Raw genomic sequence first — 21,700 nt, 5'->3', positions numbered from 1 at the left:
CCTTTCAGTAACTTCTCCAAGAGGTGGTAGCATTGTCAACATTCAGCAATGGACAATAGAAATAACCATCCACCTTCAATTAATAAGTGCTCTAGAATTAAAGTAGTTAATGTTGAGGCAAGGAGCTGATGAACTCAAGTATAGAACAGGTGGAAGAAGCAACAGATTAACGAGACAGTCAGAAGAAGAGTCTCGACCCGAAACGTCGCCTATCCCTTTTCTCCAGAGATGCTGTCTAACCCGCTGAGTTCCTCCAGCACTCTGTGTCTATCAACAGATGATCAGTTTGGATATTGATCTCTGTCAGACGGCCGAATATGAATTACCTTTGATCAGCTGTGCTATCGAAGTTTGATTAGGACCATTTTCCGAGTTCTGCGCCATGGCATTTGCTATTCTTGTTAAATGACCCATGTACCCTTTCCGCCTACCACCTTCTGACCTAAAGAGCAAAGACAAGCAGAATACAAATGAGACAGATTATTAACTCAAATACTTCTTTGAAGCAACCCGAGTTCTTGCTTCCTCTCACGCCAATGTGAATGGGGATGAGAAGAAATCTTCGACATTGCAACATGGGTTGCTCTTCCCGAAAGGACAGAGGAAGTGGATTTAATGACAACATTCAAAAGGGAATTTTAGTTTAGTTTAGAGGTACAGCATGGAAACAGGCCCTTCGAACCACCGGGTCCGCGCCGACCAGCGATCCCCACACATTAACACCATCCTACACCCACCGGGGCCAATTTTTACATTTATCAAGCCAATTAACCTACAAGCCTGTATATCTTTGGAGTGTGGGAGGAAACCGAAGATCTCGGAGAAAACCCACGCAGGTCACGGGGAGAACGTACAAACTCCGTACAGACTGCACCCGTAGTCGGGATCGAACCCGGGTCTCCGGCGCTGCATTTGCTGTAAGGCAGCAACTCTACCGCTGCACCACTGTGACTGCCCTGTGCCCCCCAAAATTAAAGAGATGACCAAAATCCTTCCAGGAGGGGGAGGGAGAGGGGGAGGCAAGGTCATGCATTAACTAGGCAGCCCCTTCAAATAGTGGCTATGGACCAGAATGGCACCTTGAATGTTTCAGATTTCAGTTGGCTCATCAATCTGAAACTGAAATCTGAAATCTGATAATCAGTTCACTGACAGATTTCAGAAGGCTCATCAGCGTCTCTTCTTCCTGAGGAGACTGAAGAAGGTCCATCTGTCTCCTCAGATCCTGGTGAACTTCTACCACTGCACCATCGAGAGCATCCTTACCAACTGCATCACAGTATGGTATGGCAACTGCTCTGTCTCCAACCGGAAGGCATTGCAGAGGGTGGTGAAAATTGCCCAACGCATCACCGGTTCCTCGCTCCCCTCCATTGAGTCTGTCCAAAGCAAGCGTTGTCTGCGGAGGGCGCTCAGCATCGCCAAGGACTGCTCTCACCCCAACCATGGACTGTTTACCCTCCTACCATCCGGGAGGCGCTACAGGTCTCTCCGTTGCCGAACCAGCAGGTCGAGGAACAGCTTCTTCCCGGCGGCTGTCGCTCTACTCAACAACGTACCTCGGTGACTGCCAATCACCACCCCCCCCCCCGGACACTTATTATTATTTATTCAAATCATGTGCTATGTCGCTCTTCCAGGGAGATGCTAAATGCATTTCGTTGTCTCTGTACTGTACACTGACAATGACAATTAAAATTGAATCTGAATCTGAATCTGAGTTTCAGTTTAGTTTATTGTCAAGTTTACCGAGGTACAGTGAAAAGCGCTTGTCGGGTGCTATCCAGTCAGCGGCAAGACAATACATGATTACAATCAAGCTATTACCGTGTATACATAAGGGAATAACGTTTAGTGCACGGCAAAGCCAGCAAAGTCCGACCAAGGATAGTCCAAGGGTCTCTGCTGAGGTAGATAGTAGTTTAGGGCTGCTCTCTGGCTGTGGTAGGATGATTCAGTTGCCAGATGCTACAGAGAGCCCACAGTCCTTGGGGCAGTTCTGAGTGGATGGAGCTATTCAGATCAACCATCTGTCATAGGGTTTAACATACCCCTCTTTGCAATGTATTCCATGGATCTAAATTAGCAACTTTCACGTGATCCTATTTTTAGATTTCCATATAAAACAGATGCAAAGGCAATTTTTATTTCTTCCCAGAACGTGCGTCATTGCAAGTGGTTTTACTTAATTGATCCATTTTAAGTACACTGTAATTTTCTGCTTTCCGCGCTCTTCATTTCGCCCGTACACCACATCCCAGCGCGATGTTGGCAATGCAACCAAAAGCCTGAGCGGAAACAAATGGAAACAACTTTGGGCGGCTGCCTTACAGCGCCAGAGACCCGGGTTCCATCCTGACGACAGGTGCTGCCTGTACAGAGTTCTCCCCGTGACCTGCGCGGGTTTTCTCCGGGTGCTCCGGTTTCCTCCCACACTACAAATAAAAGTGCAGGTTTGTAGGCTTACAAAAGTGCTGGAGAAACTCAGCGGGTGCAGCAGCGTCTATGGAGCGAAGGAAATAAGCAACGTTTTGGCCCGAAACCCTTCTGGAAATAGACAACGCTGAGTTACTCCAGCATTTTGTGTCTATCATCATAATGAACCAGCATCGTATCAGGCTGAAACTCTTCTGGAAATAGGCAACGTTTCGGGCCGAAACCCGGAAGGGTTTCGGCCCGAAACGTTGCCTATTTCCTTCGCTTCATAGATGCTGCTGCACCCGCTGAGTTTCTCCAGCACTTTTGTCTACCTTCGATTTTCCAGCTTCTGCAGTTCCTTCTTAAACAAAAGGTTTTTAGGTTTATTGGCTTCGGTAAAAATAGGTTGTTTTTTTTTAAAGTCCTCAGCGTGTACGATAGTGTTAGTGTAAAGCGGTGATCGCTGGTCAGCATGGACACGTTGGGCCGAATGGCCCGTTACTGGATACTTACTGGATTTTTTCATTTTGCTCCCAGGCGGACACTACTCTGTGCATCAATTGGCACTTCTCGAAGAGCTGACAAGGAAAAGAAAAAAAATGGATTAAAGATTAGAAACTCGAGGTGAGAACACCCAACTTCACTACACCACCTGCTCACCTGATCCTGTTGCTGCCTCTGGGGTATCTGCCTGGCCTTTCTGACATACCCACGTGGGCCACACATGCCTCAAGTGAAACGTCACACAAAGACTTTGGTTCTCCCACGAAAACATAACCTTGCCACCAATGCCCGGCCTGCTCCATCCCGAGCCACCATGTCTGGTTAATCCCCACTGTAAATCTCCATCCCTTCCCAGTTCTCCGACCAGTCTGACTGTTTCCCCTGATTACATTTTATCCGTTTGCTTTGTTGTCACCTTCTCCTAGTTAACAGTGGACAATAGGTGCAGGAGGAGGCCATTCAGCCCTTCGAGCCAGCAACGCCATTCAATATGATCATGGCTGATCATCCCCAATCAGTACCCGTTCCTGCCTTCTCCCCATATCCCCTGACTCCGCTATCTTTAAGAGCCCTATCTAGCTCTCTCTTGAAAGTATCCAGAGAACCGGCCTCCACCGCCCTCTGAGGCAGAGAATTCCACACAGGCAGAGAATTCCACAATGATCTACATTTTCCTAGTTCTTCATCGCCTTTGATGGCTCGTTCTCACACCTTAAACTTCCTTATCTCTGTCTCCCTCTCTCCTGACTCTCAGTCTGGAGAAGGGTCTCAACCATTCCTTCTATCCAGAGATGCTGCCTGTCCCGCTGAGTTAGTCCATCATTTTTGTGTCCATCTTCAGCATCTGCAGTCCCTTCCTACACAAGCTTCGCAGCAGTCTGATTATTATGCCTTTAATAAACGCACGCCTCTTTGTTAATCACGGTCTACATACATGTCTGATGAGTGTGTTATCTTGAGTGGACTCAGAGTTGTTCTCAGTGTGCTTTTCCATGTTGCTTTCAGTGCTGTCTTCTGCTGGAGGGTTGCCCAGTGCCGTGCTGATACACAGCTCCACTTGCAAGTGAAGGAAGTTATTCCACACGTATTTGAAGAAGAGATCCTGGTGACAGAAAAATAACAAATATGGGTGTGGAGTGAAAAGAAAACACACAAAGGTAGGATTATGACAACCGGTCAACTGGTCAAGAAATTGCGGAGTGTTAGAACATGAATTAGTTTCATTCGATGACTTGTTTCTGCACTGGGCAGTACAGGAGAGACCACCTCATACTCACCAGAAGAACGTCCAGTGTGTTTAACTCCATCAACTCTTGATTCACAGTGCCGTTGTTCACCTGCAAGATGCTAGTGACGAGTTTGACCACATGAAGCCGTGTGTTTCCCAGTGGTGGATCCAGGGTGCCCCAGGTCGTCACCATTTTATTTTTCTACGAAAAGAAACAGAAAAAAAAAAATTAAGCGGAGGCAAGAATGAGGCCACAAAATAAAACGTGCGTTGTCTCCATTCAGAAGCTGTTTTTTTTTCTCTTTCAAGTGTCCTGTAGTAATTAGAGTTATAGAGAGATACAGCATGGAAACAAGCCCTTCAGCCCAACTTGTCCACACCAGCCAACATGTCCCAGCTGCATTAGTCCCACCTGCCCGCGCTTGGTCCATCCCTCCAAACCTGTCCTATCCATGTACCTGTCTAACTGTATCTTACTGGGATTGTCCCAGCCTCAACTACCTCCTCTGGCAGCTCGTTCCAAACACCCACCACCCTTTAGAGTCCAATTCAGAGTCTTTTTCATGCCCTCTGCATGAAAGGGAGAGGAGTGAGCCCATTACTCTCAAACTGTTATTAGTCAATAAGTCCTGTTGAAATGCCAGAGTTTGAGGGGAAATCTGATAAAAGTACATACTGTCACTGCATGTCATGTTGTCACTTGCAGGCAGAGCACCAAGGCAAATTCTTTGTATGTGAATATACTTGGCCTTTAAACTTATTCATTCATTCAAGAGGGAGAAACATGGTAGACAGTCAGAGCTGATTGGGGATGATCAGCCATGATCACATTGAATGGCGGTGCTGGCCTACTCCTGCACCAATTGTCTATTGTTTATGACCTTGTTATAAAATGATCTTCCGGCTTACCTTTGGTGGGTCAAGGAGGAGCTGATGGAAGTCTTGCAGCCTCAGCTTGATGGCCTGGAGGGTTCCCGTGCTAACCTGGCTACAGGCATGGTCCATTCCTGGGGGGCACAGATCCATCTGCCCATCGATGTTGCAGAAAAGCCCACTCATACCACCCAGATCAGACCTAAGGGAAGACACATTGACACTTTTAAAACACACTGGAAAAAAAAGACGAAAAGACAGACATACTGTTGGCGAGGCAGCCACCCCCTGGTGGTACAATGACTGGCTTCCCTTAGGTGGTCAAACTTCAACTTTGTTCATCTAAAATTCACGGGACGGGCGACACTAACGCCCACTGCTTCTGTCCACGCGCGTAGTTTTATGTTAAAAATCGCAACATTTGAAACATCAAAAATCATGGAAGCGGCAGGTGTTTGTGCGATGAGAATTTAAGGGCCGCGCCTGGTTTTCAACATACGTACCGGGGTCTGCGTGTCTCCAACAGCGTCAGCAATACCTGGATCCCGTTAACAATCACCGACTCATTCTTCTCGCCCTCAAACATGTTGCCTAGCAGCTGCTTGATAGTCTCCTGCCTGAGGAAGCAAATCAAATAGAGGTTGTGATATTAAAAAAAAAAATCTAACACTGTAGAAACAAACCAGCTAGGTCTGAAAAACACAGCTCCAAATTTGCAGCACTTGTGCCCAATTCTCAGTTGGGACACGAGGAACTGCAGACCATCCATGAAAGTATTTACAGTTTCTTATCTCGGCTTCTTTCAGAGGCTCCCAAACCCGCGGTTTCACTCCAAACTGAACATATACATCCATTTCTTCAGTGTCATTTGATCGAGATCGAAGAGCTCCATCCAACTTCTAACACATAGATTGCAGCAGTTCAGGAAAGCTACAGCACCAGCATCGTAAAGGTGGACAAAGCTCGTGACATTCCATCAATGAAAGCAAAATGAAGACCCTGTTTGCTGAGATTTTATGTTCAGCAATAATGCTGTTCATTAAGGATAGAGCAGGCATACTAACCCAGTGCAGCATACTAACCCAGTGAAGAACACAACCTCAAAAGTGATACCACCGCCTCAAATTGAAACATAAATCATGAAGCTTACTTCTCAAGTGTAGCGAGCAGCTGGTCTGGTTCGGGACTGTCCTGAATTTGGATCATTTGCTCTCGGCTTAGTCGGATGATGTCACAGAGAGACTGGGACGCGTTAGAGTGTTGCTGAGTAGAGGGAGGCAGAGACAGAGAAATTAGGAGGTGCAATTTCACTGATTCACACCGTACTGCTAACGAGGTTACACTTCTACAATGCCCTGCCTGGACCTCTGATTCAGTGGCAAGTGTTCAGATCCCTTTAACAGCAGCTGGGGAATGTAAATCCATGTTAAAAAAATGTTTCAGTAACAGGGACAATAGAAAAAAATCAATCAGATTGTTCACCTGCTTCATGAGAAGGAAGTCTGCTGTTTTTAGCTTATATCTGACTAGATTTACCAATGAGTTTTGAGTTTAGTTTATTGTCAGCAATGATCACATTGAATGGCGGTGCTGGCTCGAAGGGCCGAATGGCTTACTCCTGCACCTATTGTCTTTTGTTATAAGGAATAGGAGTAGAATTAGGCCACCCAGCCCATCAAGTCTACTCCACCATTCAATCATGTCTGATCTTTCTCTCCCTCCTAACCCCATTCTCCTGCCTTCTGCCCATAAACCTCTGACACTTGGTACTAATCAAGAACCTATCTATCTCTGCCTCTGTTCTCAGCAGCAATTCATGCCAGCAGTGACCACATGCCATGAACAAATAAATAGCTGCAAAGGATATTCGAAAGCTTCATGAACAATGAATGATTTTAAAGTGCACTCACTGGGTGATTAGGAGTAAATATAGCGACTAGTTTGCAGATAACTGAAATGTGCCTTGGCTCTGAGAAACGAGGTCGCATTTGAGCCAGGGAAAGGGGCTCATTTTCTGCTTCCTCTTTTAGTACAGCATATAATTCAATGTTCACCTAAATAGACAGCTGGAGCCTTAAAGATGCAAGTTAACATCTGTCAAAGCAATATTAGTTTTTAAAAATAAATTGGATAGGCATATGGATGAGAAGGGAATGGAGGGTTATGGTATGAGTGCAGGCAGGTGGGACTAAGGGGAAAAAAATTTGTTCGGCATGGACTTGTAGGGCCGAGATGGCCTGTTTCCGTGCTGTAATTGTTATATGGTTATATGTTATATGGTTATAGTTCAGAAGGTTCAAATGATTAACTCAAATCTGTAGAGGGATCTTGAAGCTATGGCCCAGTTCAATGGGACAGCTCTAATGGGGACTTACCCTACAGACCTTGAATCATTTTTCTCCAAACACCAAAATCGAAGTTTCTCCCCACCAAAATCGAAGATTCTCCCCCCCCCTCCCCCACAAATAAACAAAATATATAGGTATGATAATTAATCTTTAACATCAATAATGGAAAGGGGGGAAAAAAAAATCAAAACTGATCAGGAGACACCATTTACAATACAATACACTACGATTTTATTCGTCACATTGCACATAAAGTGCAAGTGAAATGAATTAATGATCATGAATGAATGGATCATGAAAATATAAAGATAACACACAGAATGGTCGAAGGCAGACAAAAATGCTGGAGAAACTCAGCGGGTGAGGCAGCATCTATGGAGCGAAGGGAGAGGCGACGTTTCGGGACGAAATGTCGCCTATCCTTTCGCTCCATAGATGCTGCCTCACCCGCTGAGTTTCTCCAGCATTTTTACTTGCCTTCGATTTTCCCAGCAGCTGCAGTTCTTTCTTAAACACAAAATGCTGGAGTAACTCAGCGGGTCAGGCAGCATCTCTGGGAGAAAGGAATAGGTGACTTTTCGAGTCGAGACCTTCTTCAGAAAATTGTTCCAAAATGAAAACGGGACCAATGCAGAATATGGGACTAGAGATACACATATGTTGGCAAGATGAACCCTCCCCACATTGATGTTCGCACATGGGGTCTCTGAACAGACCGTCCACACACACACACACGCGGTGAATACCCAATTTTGCCTGGACCTTGGGAAGAAGATTTGGCTGGAGCTAGTGAAGCTACAGAGAAGAAAGGGCAGATCCAGTCAAGCAACTTCAGGATTCAAAAAAACACACACACAGGTCTCAGTTATCTTGTGGAATTGTGGATATCTCTTGACAAATGGGCAATGCAGCAACACGTCCTTAGTCATGAAAATCTCTGCAAAAGATTCATTTAATCACAAGCAAGTCTCCTGACTGATAGTGTACAAATTCAACACTTGAATTTTGTTTGTGTTGAATTGGTTAAAATCATATTAAAGAATGTAAAGGCTAGCATTTAACTTAATGTCATTAAGTGCGGAGCACTTTTCTATCTAATTAAGAACCCCCGTGGTGTCACTGATCTAACGACACAAGCACACCAGCTGGTTTGCAAAGCAAGCTCCCATAAACAATAATATCATAATGACTAAATAACATGTTTGGTGATGTTGCCAGAAAAAAAAAATATTGCCTAGGACTCCAGTGATCAGTAGAAAAATATAGATTATTACACTGTCGTAGTACTGTGGGCGTCCTGTATTGTGGAGATCCTATCATCCAATTCGGACAAGTCTCATCTACTCACTCTACAACACAAACTTGCTGCTGCAAGTAAGAATGTCATTGTTCTACCTGGGACATATGACAATAAAACACACTTGACATCATTGATCCCAAGGTGTCATTTTTTAAATCAGAGTTAGTTCTGACCATCTGGAAAATATTAATTTCTCAATATTACAGGAAGTTCGGCTACATACACACATCATTCATACACACACACACACACATATACATGCATACACCACACCACATATATATACATATTATATATACATATACATACGCACGCATACATGCATATATATATATACACACACGCGCACACATGTGTTAAGAAACATTTAGGTACACGGATAGGACAGTTTCGAGGGATATGGGCCAAACATAGGCATGTGGGACTAGTGTAGATGGGACACATTGGTCGATGTGGGCAGGTTGGAACGAGGGGCTTGTTTCCACACTGTATCACTCTATCTGATCCTGCTTGTCTGAAGAAAGTAGCATTCTGCCACACCTCAACCATGTTGCAATCTTGCATCAGCGGGCATGGATATTGGGTGTGGGATTTTCAAAAATAGCACACAGTAGTTTGAAAGTAGCACACAGATGTCTGCCTTGGCATGATGACATCAGCACTAACATCATTCCCTTCAGTTAAACAATAGCCTGCTTAAAAGCTTTAAATTGTGCCGCATCCCGGCATGTATAAGCATGGATTCTTAATGGTGCAGAATAAACTGATATCTGCTACTAAAATATTGTAATCAATTCCTTTACCCAAGGAGGATTGAGCATGTGAACTTTTTACCTTCATAAAATTTCACACTGGTGGCTTTATTTTAGAATTATTGTTAAATATTTTTATTTTTTATTTTTTAATGATTTGCATGTTCAGAGAACCTTCTCGGATTGCCAAAAACACGTAGAAAATGCATAAGGAGGGCTTAATTTGAATAATTTGTAAATATTTGTTATTAAAAAAAAGGGGATTTATCGACAGAGCTAAGTTAGCTTAATGATCATCCTCGGCCTTGGGACAATGCCAGTGTCTCTGAGACAAGCAGCACCCTGTGCTGGATCAATTTCTAGTCAAACAGGAAGTCAATTACAGTGTGATATATCAACGATCAGATTCCCAGCAAAAATATTGACATGATAATGGGCTGAGCAGTAAAACGGCTCTGCACAATTTAGCAGTAACTCAACACCAGTTAGGTCACTTGAATGAATTAGCTGGTCAGCTTATTCTACATTTCCTGGGCTTTATGGGATGCTGGCACTTACATCCTCATCTTTGGAATGGTAGATCATCTCGATGAGTCTCTGGATAATTTTCTCCTCGTTTAGCCACTGTGGGAACACAGAAGTGGTTAGAGATGAAGAATAAATGCAGCTCTTGGCACAGAGTCAAAGCAAATTCATCCCAGCAGGCAACCCATGGGAAAACTGGAATCACAGTCTGGGCACCAAGCTGTGCATTTTCCACATTGGCAACTTCCATTTAGAGGATCAAAGTATTAGAGGGGCCATTCATCCCACCAAGCCCATGCTAACTCTCTGGATGACCCATAAAATGAATCACAATCCACCGAAAGTCACCAAAACCCCGCACAACTGCGATCTTCCCCACAAATATTAACCTTCTGTTATCAAAAGAGGGAGCAGGGATGCTAGGATTGTACAGCTTAAAAAAAACAATTTGAGTCAATGTTTGTTATTAAAATAATAAAACTAGTGGGGGGGAGAGCATAAAACAACTCTCTCTTAAGCAAGCAGCAAATGCTGGAAACACTCAAGATCAGGCAGCACCTGAGGTGAGAAAAATACTTAGCATTGAATCGTCTTCAATCAGAATTAGGAAAAGTTGGAAATAAAAGAACTGTGAAATTGCAGGGAAGAGTGAAGGGTGGAGAGAACCCTTGCACAGTCCTTGCCTTTTGTTCTGTCCTTGCCTTCCCTGTCCGCTATCTGCTTAACACCCGTTCCATCCGGCAATTTCCAGTCGCAATGAAGGATAGCAACCCGAAGTCTGAAAAATCTGGCTGTTTTTTTTTAAGCTTGCCTGCTGAACATTCTTCAAATTTGTGCAATTTTAAATTATGCCTGCCTAGCGCACGCTGCATTTTACTTTTCTCGAGGACCGAGACACCCCATGTAGAAATATCACAGGTGGCTGCAAGGGGGCTTGCCATCATGAAGAAGGTACAGGAGCCTGAAAACTAACGTCCAGGTTCAGGAACAGCTTCTTCCCTACAGCCATCAGGCTATTAAACATGACAACAAATAAGCTCTCAGCTCCGAACTGCAAAAGACTATATTATTATTTGTTATTTGCACTATATTTGTTATTTATTGAACTTTTTCTTTTTTTTCCTGTTATGTACTATGTGTACATATTCACATATTCTGTTGCGCTGCAGCAAGTAAGAATTTCATTGTCCCATCCGGGACATATGACAATAAAACACTCTTGACTCTGGAAGGCAAAGTTTCCAACTCCACATGCCAACTCAGGAGACATTCTTCGCAAGCGCTGGGTCCCACAAGCGACAAGGAGGCTGCTCAGAGATGGCTGAAGGCAGCATAAAATACCTGAATCCAACTTACATTCAAAACATCCTGCCTAAGATGAGGCTGCTCCACACACGTCAGAAGCCGCAGTAGGAGGTCCATAATGGCCGAAGTCCCTATGTGTTTCAACAGCAAGCCTACAAAATCATCCTTCTTCCGTAGAAAATCCACTATCTGTCAAGTAGAAGAAATTACAGAAGGTAATGCATTATAATTTTTGTTATGGTTTATACTTAAAAATCATTTATACTTCCAGGAAGGCAATAACCAATAATAGAACGCAGCTCCCATTTTATTTTGCTACACAATCCAATTATCGGCACTGCCTCCAGATTTTTGTTTTATTTAATACTAAAATCAAATATTAGGACTAGATTTCAAAAGATAAAAATTGGAGATAATTGAAAGCTCGAAACATTATGGTGATATTGTGTGTAGTAAGGAAGTGCAGATGCTGGTTTAAACCGAAGATAGACACAATATGCTGGAGTAACTCAGCGGGACAGGCAGCAGCATCTCTGGAGAGAAGGAATGGGTGACGTTTCCGGTCGAGACCCTTCTTCAGACGGAAGAACTTCTTCAGACTTCGACAGACTGAAGAAGGGTCTCGACCAGAAACGTCACCCAATCCTCCTCTCCAGAGATGTTGCTGCCTGTCCCGCTGAGTTACTCCAGCAATTTGTGTCTATGATGTGGCTTGTCTGCAGCGTTAAAAATAATGTTAATGATCACATTTTACAAAAGGTTCACAATTCACTCCCAGCAATTAACTGAAAATCCCTCAAGAAACAAAACCAGAAGCAAACTTAATGTCTTTTATGTTTATGTATATTTTATATGTATTTCATGGTGTTTTTATATGCAATGTATTTTATGTAATGTCGTCTCTTGTCTGGACCATGAGTCTGAAATAAAGTTTAATAATAATAATAATAATAATTTACTGTACACAACTATTTAAAAAAAAATCTTTTCTGGTGCCTTTCATAAAAAAACAGTGTCTCCATCAGAAACAACAGTCTGGTGCAGTAATGGGATGACATGCACCTTAAATAATGAGCACACCCATCAGAAAACACAATAACAAACAGACTATTTTTCTTCAGTAGACGCAAGGAACTGCAGATGCTGGAGTCTTGAGCAAAACACAAAGTGCTGGAGGAACTCGGTGGGTCAAGCAGCATCTGTGGCGGGAATGAAAACGTAACCACAAACTCCTGGTTTGAAGAAGGGGCTCGCGGCCCGAAAGATGCTGCCTCACCTGCTGAGTTTCTCCAGCATTTTTGTCTACCACAAACTCCTGATTGCTCCATTGACAGCTGCCATCTTCTTCCACTGCCATAGAGTTTAATACAATCCAGAATTGATTTTTGTCCTGGAAAACAAGGTACTCCTGAGAAACTCAGCTTTTGCAGCAGCATCTATGGAGCGAAAATAGCAAATTGTGCCGAAACCCGATAGACTTGGTTTTTCCAGAAGGGTCTCTAGAATTTTTCCCTTCGCTCCATAGATGCTGAGAGGGGTATCAAACATTATAGACCAAAGATAGACAAACTTACAAAATTCTTAAGGGGTTGGACAGGCTAGATGTAGGAAGATTGTTCCCGATGTTGGGGAAGTCCAGGACAAGAGGTCACAGCTTAAGGATAAAGGGGAAATCCTTTAAAACCGAGATGAGGAGAACTTTTTTCACACAGAGAGTGGTGAATCTCTGGAACTCTCTGCCACAGAGGGTAGTTGAGGCCAGTTCATTGGCTATATTTAAGAGGGAGTTAGATGTGGCCCTTGTGGCCAAGGGGATCAGAGGGTATGGAGAGAAGGCAGGTACGGGATACTGAGTTGGATGATCAGCCATGATCATATTGAATGGCGGTGCAGGCTCGAAGGGCCGAATGGCCTACTCCTGCACCTAATTTCTATGTTTCTATAATAACATAATATATGCTGTGTCCTGCCCCTACATACTCTCAGCTTTCTTTCCCAACCCCCCTACAATCAGCCTGAAGGGACCCAACCTGAAATGTCACTTATTCTCCAAGGATGCTGCCTGACCCACTGAGTTGCTCCAGCATTTTGTGTCCATCTAATCACAGTTCTGTTGCTTGCATTGACACTCACATGGTCCCTCTCACCATCTCTCCTGTGCTTGGTGACCTGCACAGGTGAACCTTCCCAACGCACAGTAGTGAAAGGACAATGCCAAAAAATGTTTGCTGACCAACGATTTAGACTCAAAGTGCTGGAGTCACTCAGCGGGTCAGGCAGCATCTCTGGAGAACATTGATAAGTTGACGTTTCAGGTCCGAAGTGAACCCTTCTTCAGACCAGACCCGAAACATCACCCATCCTTTTTCTCCAGCGATGCTGCCTGACCTGTTACTCTGTATCTATCTTCAATATAAACCAGCATCTACAGTTCCCTCCTACACAATGTTTGCTCACCTATCCAGGAGAATTACGGCCTAAACATGCTATTAGTTGATGCTATTAGTTGAAAACGCACTATTAAATACAGACACTGGTACACCCAACCCGGCAGCTTTCAGCACATGAGAGGAACATTCAGATGATGAAAGAGAATCCAGCGACCTACCTGTTCGCTCTTCCTGTTGATGAGGATGCCCATGACTTTACTGAAGAAGCTTGCCAACAACGGATTAAGAACATTGTCATTCTGCAGAAAGGCATAGAGGCGGCTCAACAGCGACTCGTCCTCGCCCAACGCATCGTTAACCTGAGTCACGTCGGCTGTCAGGATCTCACAGGATATATTCGGGTACCTGGGGCAAGATAAGTTTTAAACAGTGAGTGGAACATTCCCAGTCGGAGTCATTCACCTGCTCCCGTCTGCTAACCATATCAACTGTCCCGATGAATTTGAAACTTTACAAAGATTTCACCATCCCCATTCATGCCCTTCAGAAAGACAATACTAACAACGCTCGGTGCAATCAAGATAGCAGTAGTGTGGGAGGGCCAGCATCCTCTCACTAGAAGTGTGCTGAGAGATAGCAAGAGTGAGCATACAGCTCTGTTTAGGAAGGGGCTGCAGATAGACTGGAGTAATGTAGCGGGACAGGCAGCATCTCTGGAGAGAAGGAATGGGTGGCGTTTGAGGATGGGTCGCCATCCGATGCGTCACCCATTCCTTCTCTCCAGAGATGCTGCCTGTCCCGCTGCATTACTCCAGCATTGTGTGTCTACCTTCTGTTTAACTCACTAGTGAGATGTAATTATAGCATTTTGTTTGTGGCAAATGGAAGAGGAATAGTTCCTAATTTATTTAGTGTCAGCACCAGGTACTTCCACTTTGGCTGACCGCACAATATTACCTAAAGCACACCAACAGTGCAGGCATGGGTGGCCATGCATCAAGGGGGCTTCGTGGGCTGCAGAGGATGGGGTGTGCATATTTTAAAATACAGTTTTCATTGCACCGTTGTGACAGACACTCTCCGGCATGTTGCGAATTACTTGACGAGTAGACTTTGCTCTATAAGCACTCAAAGGTCAGAGCCGATGTAGATCAAATGTGATGAGCAGCTTCTCCACCGATTCACAGACTGCCTTAACCATACTACAAGGCAGACAAAGTTGCTGGAGAAACTCAGCGGGTGAGGCAGCATCTATGGAGCGAGGGAAATAGGCAACGTTTCTGGCCGAAACCCTTCTTCAGACCATACCTTAACCATACTACACCCAATTGAAAAATGAAGAAAGGCTGTGTTGGTTAACGATATATCCACCAGACTCCAACAAGATTCCCACTCTAGGTTCGAGGAGCAAGTTGCCTCCTTCCAGCCTGAGCGTTCAACGAGTAGTGGATTCTACCCGCTATGTTAGTCACACGATACAGCAAACCTCAACTGTTGTCGTTCATTGCAGAGCTTCCTCTGTCTGACGAAGCCCAGGTATGGCGAGAGTGTAGATATCCCTCTGCAATTGAAGCAGTCAAACTACTCAACTCAGTGCGATTCCCTGTCATGTGGCGTAGCAGTAGAGTTGCTGCCTTACAGCACATGCAGCGCCAGAGATCTGGGTTTGCTCCTGACTACAGGTGCTGTCTGTATGGAGTTTGTACGTAGTTCTGCCCGTGACCTGCGTAGGTTTTTCTCCGAGATCTCACACTCCAAAGATGTACAGGTTTCTAGGTTAATTGACTTGTAAATGTAAAAAATGCCCCTAGTGTGTGTGTGTGTGATAGTGTTAATGTGCGGTGATCGCTGATCAGTGTGGACTCGGTGGGCCGAAGGTCCTGCTTCAGGCCGTATCTCTAAACTAAACTAAATGTAACCTGCTAGAGTCACACAGCAGAAGGGGTGGCCATTCAGCCCATCAAGTCTGTGCAGATTCTTTGGAGTAGATCTATCCAGTGTTCCACTTCAACATAGGACGAGTGTTTGACGCCGCTGGAGATTACAAGGGTGAGGGGGGGCCTCATTGAAACTCACCGAATGGTGAAAATCCTGGATAGAGTGGATGTGGAGAGAATGTTTCCACTAGAGAGAGTCAAGGACCATTGCGTGCAGCCTTAGAATAAAAGGACGTACATTTAGAAAGGAGATGAGGAGGAATTTCTTTAGTCAAAGGGTGGTGAATTGGTGGAATTCATTGCCACAGACGTCTGTGGAGGCCAAGTCAATAGATATTTCTAAGGCGGAGATTGACAGATTTGTGATTAGTTGGGTGTCAGGGATTATGGGGAGAAGGCAGGAGAATGGAGCTGAGAGGGAGAGATAGATCAGCCATGATTGAATGACGGAGTAGACTTGATAAGACGAATGGCCTCATTCTGCTCCGATAACTTATGAACTTTACTGTTATTTATCAGTTGACTGGTAAATATTCCTTTTGAAGAATGAAACCCCCCCTCCCCTTGTCACTCAAGTATCACTAAACGTTCCCACCACATTTAATCAGTATCAATATCAGTTTTATTCGTCACTTGCACATAAAGTGCAAGTGAAATGAATTTGCCAGCAGCGTTACAATGAAAAAAGAACACACAAACACATGATAAAAATGTAGCATAAACATCCACCACAGCATTCATCACTGTGGTGGGAAGGCACAACATTTGGCCAGTCAATGGATCACAATTCATAGCTAACGTGAAGATTATCACTAGCTGTTCATCAAACAGTTATATCTGGTAAATGTAAATGTCAATTAATAACTAATGTTCCACGACTACATGGACTTATAAGGAAGCAAATAAACCTCCATCCTCATCAAAAATACAACTGTTAATTTGGCACTATGCTACATTTGTACATAGCCAGAGATGCAACAAGTCAGAAGGAGGTCAATGATTGTGAAATGCTTTATTGAACCACTGCTGTGTCTGACGCTCTGTGATGTTGGCATGGCTCCACACTCTCTAGATCTGTACTACGTTTTCATCAGCAGCAGACCTTTGCTGCTTCGGATGTATTTGTATGGGGAAGGTAAACAACTTTTCTATTTCCTGCCCGGGTCTATCACTTCTCCCAGTTAAAAGGAAACATTTATTTTCTTTGCTACCTCCTCCACCAACCCTGAAGTAGGAATGTGACCAGGAATTGAATAGCCAGTTCCAAAGCCTGTGTAACAGTCCTAATGAAAAGCTCCAGCTCAGCGGTAGAGCTGCTGCCTTATTGCGCCACAGTAGAGACTTATAACGCCAGGGATCCGGGTTCAAACCTCGCTAGGGGTGCTGTCTGCACGGAGTTTGTACATTCTCCCTGTGACCGCGTAGCTTTTCCCCAGATGCTCCGGTTTCCTTCCACACGCCAAAGACGTGCAGGTTCATTGGGTTAATTGGCTTTGGTAAAATTGTAAATTGTCCCAAGTGGGTGGGATATTGTCAGTGTACGAGGTGATCGCTGGTCAGTGTGGACTCAGTGGGCTGAAGGGCCTGTTTCCATGCTGGATCTCTAAAGTCTGACAATTTCAATACAACTTAATTTCAAAATGTATTTGTTTAAGAAGGAACTGCAGATGCTGGAGAATCGAAGGTACACAAAAAAGCTGGAGAAACTCAGCGGGTGCAGCAGCATCTATGGAGCGAAGGAAATGGGCAACGTTTCGGCCCGAAATGTTGCCTATTTCCTTCGCTCCATAGATGCTGCTGCACCCGCTGAATTTCTCCAGCTTTTTTGTGTACCTTCAAAATGTATTTGTTTGACTATAAGCAAGATATAAAGTCCCAGGTTGCAATTCATTCAGGGAGACCCAGCGTGGGGGGGGGGGGGGGGGGGGGGGGGGGTGCCAAGAAGGAAGAGGGACCCGACGTGGGGAGTCTGAGATCTAAAGGGAACAAGCCGTGGCGCGGGGGGGGGGGGGGGGGGGGGGTCCTGCCGAGACGTCAGGGGGACCAGGATGGGTGGGGGCACCAAAATCTACGGGGAGCCGGCATGGGGGAGGGGACCAACAAGACAAAGGGGCATCTGTAGAAGGGAAGAGTACTTCTGTGATTTTGTCAGCACCTCAATGGCAGCTCTTTTGTGTACTTTTGTACGCAAAAACAAAGAATTTTACTGCATCTAGCTTAGTACAAGTGACAATAAAGTATCATCTTCATCATCATCATCAACCTCTCGCTGCAGCCCAGGCATTCGAATCCCAATCTGCTTGAAAATCCAACAATTGCCACAGGAAGGACCCGCTTACATGTCTATTTGGTGGGAAATAGTGGAGGAGGAATGGCCAATATGCCACAAGAGCTCTTGGCTCCATCATTTGAGGCATAAATGTCAAACTGATTCACAAGAAACATGCATGCAAATGGGACTCGTAACAAATGCAGCTTCCCCTCAGTGTGGTTCCCTACAGATTATGGGCTGAATCCCTGGTACACTGATCAAAATGCATAATAATCTGACCTAGATAGAAAATTGCTCACAAATGAAATATTACGATTGCTATAACGTCAACCACAGAAGCATCATTCTTGTCTGTTGTAACATTAATACACAAATTGAAATCTCCTGTGGGGGGAACTGACATGCGGTAAATAAAATCAAATTGTTATTTCTTTCTCTGTAAATCTAAAACTCAATCTTTTGTTACAGAATTTTTAACTAGCTTTTTGGGATCACATTCTATAATCCTGCCCATCTATAATTAAGTTTCTATCATTCAAGTTATTTAGATGAACAGTTTTAATGCCTGGGATTTAATTGTTTGCTGTTTCGCCGAGGATTATACAATGCAATTTTACTCTGCTGTAATTTCTACATGGTGAAAGCAAAATGTATAAAAATGGCCTTTATTAAAATCTGACAATGTGCACCTTAACCATATGTGATTTTTTTCTATTACAAATCTCAAATTGTGGAGTACAGAGGTATATAAATAAATGGGTGCAGCAGCATCTATGGAGTGAAGGAAATAGGCAACGTTTCGGGCCGAAACATTGCCTACTTCCTTCGCTCCGTAGATGCTGCTGCACCCTGCTGAGTTTCTCCAGCTTTTTTGTGTACCTTCGATTTTCCAGCATCTGCAGTTCCTGCTTAAGCAAATAAATAAATGACGAGTCTTTGTCCCAAACATTGTGGAGAGCACTGTGAAAAGCTGCCAATTCTAAATTTTAATTAGTCTCATCAGAAAAGATGAAAGACTTTTTTTAATGTAGTAAAGCATTTTAGTGAGCAAAATCTAGCAACACGATATCCTCAATTCAAACGTTCAGTTCAAGTTAATCAGATCAGATATCCCAAGCATTAAATCTCATTTTGCTCCTCAGATTATTGGAGATTAATGTCCTAATTTTGCTTTGATATCTGAAGATACTTTGGATAACTGGCAAACAACTTGTTTAGTTAAGTTTAATTTAGAGATACAGCATGGAAACAGGGCCTTCGGCCCACCGAGTCCGCACTGACCAGCGGTCCCAAAGGTTTAGGTTCATTATTATCATCATGTGTATCGAGGTATTGGAAATTGTTTTGCAAGCCTTCCAATCAAATACACCGTACATAAATACAATCAAACCAAACTCCAGTCCAATAATTAGAGCAAAGGGGAAGATACAGAGTACAGAATATAGTTCTCAGCATTGTAGCGCATCAGTTCCAGAGACAAAGTCCAATGTCCGCAATGGGGTAGAGGTGAATTGGACAGTACCCTAGCTTATGGAAGGGCCATTCAGAAGCCGGATAACAGAGGGGAAGAAGCTATTCAGCTATTCAGGTGGTGCACACTTTCAAGTTTTTTTTATCATTCTCCCTGAGGGAGTGGGCAGAAGAAAGATTGCGAGCTCCAGACTATTGTTTCAATCTCCTACCTGACACTCTCTGTAAACAACCTGGCGCGGAATACTTTGGAGCTTTCTCAGCGCCCGTTATGTGGCGAATATTTACATACCTTGGGTGTGCAAGCAAAGAATTTCACTGTGAATGGTCATTCATTCGTCAAAACAAAGTTAACCAAAAAAGTGCCCCACTTTCCTAACTTGAACTACATCCCACTAACCAGGTTCTGGTTTACACAAGCTCTTAGTTTAGAAACACTGAATTTAATATTCTTATCCACGTGCTCATATCCTCACAGGCATTTGGCTCACTCTCTTCATCATACATCTCCTTATTCCTGACAATGACAATTAAAATTGAATCTGAATCTGAATCTGAATACATCTCCTTATTCCCAAAAATTTGTACTCGCTAGAATTTAGAAGATTGAGGGGGGATCTTATAGAAACTTACAAAATTCTTAAGGGGTTGGACAGGCTAGATACAGGAAGATTGTTCCCGATGTTAGGGAAGTCCAGAACAAGGGGTTACAGTTTAAGGATAAGGGGAAAATCTTTTAGGACCGAGATGAGGAAAACATTTTTCGCACAGAGAGTGGTGAATCTCTGGAATTCGCTGCCACAGAAGGTAGTTGAGGCCAGTTCGTTGGCTATATTTAAGAGGGAGTTAGATATGGCCCTTGTGGCTAAAGGGATCAGGGGGTATGGAGTGAAGGCAGGTACAGGATACTGAGTTGGATGATCAGCCATGATCATATTGAATGGCGGTGCAGGCTCGAAGGGCCGAATGGCCTACTCCTGCACCTATTGTCTATGTTTCTATTCAGCCTTTGTTTACAAGTGCATCACTGATGTCCATCAACTGCTTAATCTTAATTCATTAGAATGATCTTACTAAATCCCCCCTCTCCAGTTTAGAAACTACCTCCGACGAGCTTTCTGGCCACCTGTCTTATCATCTACTCCATGTGCTAAGTGCCCAATACTGCAAAATCACTCTCCCATGAAGCAGGTAGAATCCTGATGCAATGATTTTTTAATTATTTTTACTTGCTTCTCTAGTTCAGGGGCAAAGAGGGTTGGATAATAAATGACAGCATTGCCAGAAAAATCCGACCTGGAATTGTGCTTAATATTTATTGAAATAATTAACACAATGCCGCACAAAGGCACGACAGCCCTCTGGTGAACTTTGATTATCAAAGCCTCAGCTTGCTTGGTTAAGTATAGGCTTGTTGTTTATAATATCCTGTTGCATATAAAAAGGCTTCTCTATTTGTCAACATGACCAGGAAGCAAAGATACCCGAAAGGTATCACATAAGGGTAGATTTTCTGCATTGGAAGTTCGAGTTACGAAAACTTGGACAAGGATGTCAAAGAGATGTAACAAAATTGTCTCCTTTTAAAAGTTTGTTAAGACGTAGGGGCAGAATTAGGCCATTCAGCCCATCTTGTCTACTTCGCCATTCAATGATGACCGATCTATTTTTCCCTCAACCCTATTCACTTGCCTTCTACCCTTAATCTTTGATGCCTTTTCTAATCAAGAACCTAACGACCTGTGCCTTAAAAATGTCTTGGCCTCCACAGTGAAGTCTGTGGCAATGAATTCCACATTTTAATGTATTAATCAACAACAAACAAGATGTGTAGGAAGGAACTGCAGATGCTGGTTTAAACCGAAGATAGGCACAAAATGCTGGAGTAAGTAACTCAGCGGGACAGGCAACAACTCGGGAGAGAAGGAATGGGTGACGTTTTGGGTCGGGATCCTTCTTCAGACTTGAAGGATCTGGAACAAACAAGATGTGCTATTCCCGATATGTCTAAATGCTCAATGTGAACAAGTGACCTTGGCTCTGGTAACCCCTAAAGTGAATTGGTGGCAACCTAAAGTCAGGGTGCACATGTACTATACTGTTGACTCAGGGCAAGTAGCACCCAAATTGTCATATTCCTCCACTCGGGCATGGGAACAGAAGACAGTTTGTGATTACAAACATGGAGACAAAATAAAAAAATATGGGAAATTGAAGGAGCATATAATAATTATTCAGTACACGTACAAAATAGAACACAATGATTCAGATTAGTCTATTTAATGGTGTCCAACCAGGGAATAAATAGCAAATCCAATATGCATCATTTTTGATTATTCAGATCGAAACTAAGGAAAACAAAGTCTTATTTATAGCAT

The 21,700-nt window shown here is 43.7% G+C and overlaps 1 protein-coding gene across 1 annotated transcript in view; it reads right to left on the bottom strand.

Annotated features, from left to right (window-relative positions):
* The window catches only part of LOC129713958 (serine/threonine-protein phosphatase 6 regulatory subunit 3-like), an 88,858-nt gene that overhangs the window by 33,157 nt on the left and 34,001 nt on the right, over window positions 1-21,700 (bottom strand). The window contains exons 3-12 of the mRNA XM_055663378.1: window positions 13,862-14,048; window positions 11,305-11,442; window positions 9,982-10,047; window positions 6,174-6,286; window positions 5,527-5,640; window positions 5,060-5,225; window positions 4,200-4,352; window positions 3,857-4,024; window positions 2,932-2,996; window positions 327-442 (exon numbers count right to left, since the gene is read on the bottom strand). Of these exons, the coding sequence (XP_055519353.1) occupies window positions 327-442; window positions 2,932-2,996; window positions 3,857-4,024; window positions 4,200-4,352; window positions 5,060-5,225; window positions 5,527-5,640; window positions 6,174-6,286; window positions 9,982-10,047; window positions 11,305-11,442; window positions 13,862-14,048 (1,286 nt within the window). The remainder of the gene's footprint in view (window positions 1-326; window positions 443-2,931; window positions 2,997-3,856; window positions 4,025-4,199; window positions 4,353-5,059; window positions 5,226-5,526; window positions 5,641-6,173; window positions 6,287-9,981; window positions 10,048-11,304; window positions 11,443-13,861; window positions 14,049-21,700) is intronic.

The sequence above is a fragment of the Leucoraja erinacea genome, chromosome 37 (assembly GCF_028641065.1).
Source record: "Leucoraja erinacea ecotype New England chromosome 37, Leri_hhj_1, whole genome shotgun sequence".
In the NCBI taxonomy this organism is placed as follows: domain Eukaryota; kingdom Metazoa; phylum Chordata; class Chondrichthyes; order Rajiformes; family Rajidae; genus Leucoraja; species Leucoraja erinaceus.
Note: the sequence above shows the minus strand (reverse complement) of the source record. Positions and strands in the feature narration are given on the sequence as shown.